At 37.6% G+C, this 5,701-nt stretch overlaps 1 protein-coding gene across 1 annotated transcript; it reads left to right on the top strand.

Annotated features, from left to right (window-relative positions):
• Positions 1 to 589: 589 nt before the first annotated feature.
• BRS3 (bombesin receptor subtype 3) lies at positions 590 to 4,960 on the top strand. Its single transcript, XM_059680050.1, has 3 exons — positions 590 to 1,023; positions 2,579 to 2,930; positions 4,547 to 4,960. The coding sequence occupies exons 1-3, from the start codon at positions 590 to 592 to the stop codon at positions 4,958 to 4,960; spliced, it is 1,200 nt and encodes a 399-aa protein (XP_059536033.1).
• The last annotated feature ends 741 nt before the right edge of the window (positions 4,961 to 5,701 follow it).

The raw sequence follows: 5,701 nt of genomic DNA, 5'->3' as shown, positions 1-5,701 counted from the left end.
CTCCTTGGAGGTGACATCAGCCCTGTCAAAATGTGAGTGATGCTTGCTTCAGCACCTCACTGATATGAAATCTAGAGAAGTGGATTCAAGTTTGTGCTTCAGGGGACATACATACTTATTTATCATGCAAAAAAATACATTAGACCATCTTCTGATTGCAAAAAGTGAATGATGAGCACCAGTAGAAAAGTAACAAGATCTATATAGATTTTTGTGGTTTGATATGGAAACAGAGTGATTCTAATAAACAATAGGTATTATTCTATACTATCTCGTTATTCATAAGATTCCCCAACAGGGAAGAACAAGCAACTGCAGAGCATTTCCCAACCCCCCCTCCTTCTGTCACAGAAACGCCAATAAAACTCCTCCACCTCTGACTCTTCAGTGCCAGATTCGTAAGCACTTAGCCAAGCATGCTGGGAGACACAGAACAACTGAAGGAAAGCAGTATCCGGATGTCTTGAATTTGCTTGCCATTCTGCTCTGTTCCTCTACCATCTCATAACTAGATGTGGGCATTAGACGTGACAGTCAACCACACTTGAACTGAACAGAAGAAATATTAAAAGCACAGTCTTCAGAAGAAATGTCTCAAAGACAGCTTCAGTCACCTAATCAGACTTTCATTTCAATCACAAATGACACAGAATCATCCAGCTCTGTTGTTCCTAATGATACCAAAAATAAAGGATGGACCAGAGACAACTCTCCAGGAATAGAAGCATTGTGTGCCATCTATATAACGTATGCTGTGATCATTTCAGTGGGCATCCTTGGAAATGCTATTCTCATCAAAGTCTTTTTCAAGACTAAATCCATGCAAACGGTTCCAAATATTTTCATCACTAGTCTGGCTTTTGGAGATCTTTTACTTCTGCTAACTTGTGTGCCGGTGGATGCAACCCACTACCTTGCAGAAGGATGGCTGTTCGGAAGAATTGGATGTAAGGTGCTCTCTTTCATTCGGCTCACTTCTGTTGGTGTATCAGTGTTCACCTTAACAATTCTCAGCGCTGACAGGTAGGTTTCTTTTCTCAGTTATATTTGCCAGAGTGTGAAATGAGATGAAAAAAGGAAAGCTTGTACTTAGCATTCACTGGCTATTCTGCTTTTCTCATACTGTTAGCTGGATGTAAGATTGATAAATTGGCATTTAAAATAAAAGTTGGTGTAAGAATGTTAAATTCCTGTGTTAGCATCAGAGGAGAGGTTGAAATTGTATCTTTTAGGGATAATGTTTTCTCTTTGAAGTGAAATTTGTTTGCTTGAAAGAATATGTGAACGATCCCCGATCCCCCCCAACCCCCCAGTTTATAACGGAAAATTGTTCCAGGTGTAAAAGAAAAACAATTCATGCTTTATACGTTAGTGCAGCCTAGTGGTGCAATATTGTCAACATTTAAAAATCAGCCTAAGTGTGAAATTGACCACATATGCATTACTGACTACTGGAAGACCAGTAAAAAAATAAAAAATACATGTATCTAATTTAATTTAAATTCATCAAATTAATTAGTGGCAGAAAAACAGGGAGGTTTTCAGCTTCCTGATAACTCAGTGTAATATCACCACTTAATTGTATTTGTTTTCTCTATAAGCATTCAATGACATTTTCGTTTCCAGAGAAATAAATTAATCTTGTTTAACTTTTAGATCTCTATGTATAAAGCATGTGAAAACCTCTGGCAATTAGAGTGTTCAGGCTCTGTTAGGATATTTTCAGTCTAAGTATTATGTTTTTCTGTATTCCTATTGTAGAATGGTAACTGAAAACATGAACAAAATTGAGGCTCTAAATGTTAAAAGTGATGCTTAAGAAAGTCTGCAAGAAGCCTATAAGTAATCAATGCCTGTCAATACCAGAATGAATAGCTTCTTCAGATTCTGGAATCTGAAAGGAGGAAAAGCTTTCCTGGTGCCTTTTTTTTTGGTCCTGAATTTTTATATTCTATCTGAGGACAGATTTATTGAAAGGCTGTAGATTTTTAAGGTGGATATGTCAGAATAAAGAGGCATCTTTGCATGGGCACAAGGTTTCTGATTTCACCCTCGCTTTGCCCCAAATCTACCTACAACAGGCTTGGGCAACAAATTAGCACTTTTCAACAGGGAAGAAATTAACCCTCTCCTCTTTACTGCATAAATTCATAGAATTCTTTTCTAGTAATTCATGACTGCTCACTCATGAAGAAAGTAGAATTAGGTTTAACATCAGTCACTTATATAAAAAGTATTTTTAGAATACTTAAGGTAATACACAGGTAATGAATTAATCTCAATTACACATAAAATTATGCTGGAAAAAAACTTATTTGTCCTAAATAGAAGATCTACACATAAAATTATAAAACTGCAAACCTGCAATATCTCATACTGAATAAGGGAAGCGGTGATTGACACAAATAAAAAATACTGGGATGTATTATGTGTATTTGAAACCACAACTAATTCCAGGTGGTTAATGTTGACTTAGATATATACATTCGGATAGGAGTAGAACTTGATGACCACTTTTAACCCTGAGTCTGTAATTTTGATATTTATTTGATCTTTGCCTATGATTATGTGTTCCTAGATACAAGGCAGTCGTGAAGCCTCTGGAGCGACAGCCCTCCAATGCCATCCTGAAGACCTGTGCCAAAGCTGGCTGCATCTGGATTATGTCTATGATAATTGCTCTACCAGAGGCTATATTTTCAAATGTATATACTTTTCGAGATCACAACAAAAATATGACATTTGAATCATGTGCCTCTTACCCTATTTCAGAGAGGCTCCTGCAAGAGATACATTCTCTGCTGTGCTTTTTAGTGTTCTACATTATTCCACTCTCTATTATCTCTGTCTATTATTCTTTGATTGCTAAGACTCTTTACAAAAGCACCTTGAACATACCTACTGAAGAACAAAGCCATGTCCGCAAGCAGGTATGTATTAATCAGGACTCATTCATGAATTTATTTATAAGTGAAAGGTCCTAGTTTAGCACCTGTGAGCAATAAATACAATAGCAGTATGGAATTTTGTGATGGTCTTGGGCTCTGGAGTCTGTCAGACCCAGAATTTAATTCCAGCTCTATCACATACTAGCTGAGCGATCTTGAGCAACTTACTTAACCTCCCTGAGCCTCAGTTTCCTGGTCTGTAAAATGAACATGGGGACTAGATGTTCTATATGAAATGCTTAGCATAGTTCTTGGTGCATAGTAAGAATTCAATAAATAGTAGAACTACTACTATTAGAAACGGGATAGCTGAAGTTTGGGAGCAGTCAAAATTATTTACATAATGGAATAATGAGGAACATTATACAAGGTGGTTCTATAAAGAGAAGTATATTTTGTTTTAAAAAGTGTAACAGAATGATAGAAAAACACAGGATGATAGAACTGGCAAGAAGCCATAACATTATTCAATGCAAACCACTTACACACAGATGAGTAAACTGAGGTCTGCAGGTATGAAGTGCCAGTGGCAAGAGAACACAGTGACTCACAGAAGCTTGTTTAAGACTATTGCAAGAAAGTTTAAAAGAAGAAAAAAGACTATTGCAAGAGCCAGGTGTGCCCTCCTCCCATAAATATTAACAGAATAAAAAGAGTATTGCCAAAACATTGTTCCCTTTTTTAAAATGCAACAGGATTTCTATATTTCTTGGGGGAGAGGGAAGATTCCATTTATCTCTTGACATGTTTGCAGAGCTCAGCGCCTTTTTTGGAGCTGGTTCATTTGGATGGTTAAACAGTGGTGCTCATTAGGCTAAGTTGCATATTTAATGCCCATGTGAACAGTTATCTTTGCCCTGTGACTACACACAATGTCTTCATTTCATCTGGTTCGTTTTTCTTATTAATAAGTGTAGGATTGGCCCTGACTGGCTAACTCAATTGGAGAGCATCGTCCCCATATGCCAAGGTGTGGATTCAATCCCTGGTCAAGGTACACACAAGAAGCAATCAATGAATGCACAAATAAGCGGAACAACAAATCAATGTGTTTCTCTCTCCCACCCCCCCCCTCAAAATCAATAAATTAAATAGGTGTAAGATTATTTTCACACATGAAGAAGGAACACTGATATTTATTCCTTTGACTATATATTTAGAATTCCTACAGATTAAAAGCAATTTTTGGTACCAACTTGACAACTTTCATAAACCCCAGAATAATATTCCAACCTAGTCAGCCTCTGCTGATATGGTGAAAGCAGTCTTGTATAGTATCTCTCTATTGTTAATTTAATTAAAATTTCCAACATTTCATAACACTCCTTGAGATCATTGGAGACATCCTAGAGTACCTCAAAACCAGAGGTGGGAGTCCCTGAATTGGAGCTAATGAAACCAAGATCATGGGTTACCATGTGTATTCTATAGCCACAGGCTGCCTTCCCACACATCCCAGGCAGTTATCTCTATAAACGCATGTTTAAAGGGACATCAGCTTGTTGACTATACATTTCTAGGTAAATCTAGAGAATGGCTTTTTTAAATCTGCCAGCTAAATGAATTTTTTCTTTTGCCATTTTTCTTCCCTCTTATAGATTGAATCCCGGAAGAGAATTGCCAAAATAGTGTTGGTGCTGGTGGCTCTGTTTGCTCTCTGCTGGTTGCCGAATCACCTCTTGTATCTTTACCACTCATTCACTTATCAAACCTATGTGGACCCCTCTGCCATTCACTTTATAGTCACCATTTTCTCTCGGGTTCTGGCTTTCAGTAATTCTTGTGTAAACCCCTTTGCTCTTTACTGGCTGAGCAAAACCTTCCAGAAGCATTTTAAAGCTCAGTTATTCTGTTGCAAGGCAGAGCTGCCTGAACCTCCTCCTCAAGATACCCCTCTTGACAACCTGTCTGTGATGAGAAGGGTCCCCTGTGCTGGGAGCACGCAGGTGTCTGAAATTAGTGTGACCTTGTTCACTGGGTGTAGTGTGAAGAAGGAAGATGACAAAGTCTAGCTTTTAAATTAAATTGGTATTTTTTCCTCCCAGCGTGTATATCCGATTCTGAGCTGTGTAGGTGTATGTTGTCAGGAATTTTGTTGTTTGTAAATTGTGTTGAAATCTTAGGAGTGAAGGACCCTTATAAGTAAAAGGCAAACCATGATTTTTTAAATGTACAAATATTAACGTTATTGGGCTTTCTAAATAAAATTAAGCCCCCTAGGTTAGAAAGATACATTTATATATGTCAGTGTGTCCTAAGGGAGCTTGCATAGAAGGGAAGGTAAAACGAACAAGAAAACATTTAAAAGTCTAATTTGTTTCCATCCCATCTATAATGCTTTTAATTTCTCATATATTCCCATGATTTTCGTAAACTGTGTTTGTGTTGATTATGTGCTGTAAATCTAGACATTATGTCTTGCATATGAAAAGGGGATACAAAACATCTCTTCTGCACTTTTCTTAAAAAGGAAAGTCCTTGTCTGACTGGCATGGCTCAGTGGTTGAGTGTTGACCTATAAACCAGGTCATGGTTTGATTCCTGGTCAGGGTACTTGCAGGGGTTGTAGGCTCGATCCACACTCAGGGGGGCGGGTTGTGCAGAAGGCAGCCAATCAATGATTTTCTCTTGTCGTTAATGTTTATATCTCTCCCTCTCGCTTCATCTCTAAAATCAATAAAAATACTTTTTTTTAAAGTCCTAAAAAATAAACCTTAACAGGTTTTTTGACTGCCCTTTTCTATTAATCTCTA

Source organism: Myotis daubentonii, chromosome X (assembly GCF_963259705.1).
Source record: "Myotis daubentonii chromosome X, mMyoDau2.1, whole genome shotgun sequence".
NCBI lineage: Eukaryota > Metazoa > Chordata > Mammalia > Chiroptera > Vespertilionidae > Myotis > Myotis daubentonii.
The sequence above is the reverse complement of the archived record's forward strand: the minus strand, read 5'-3'. Positions and strand labels throughout refer to the sequence as shown.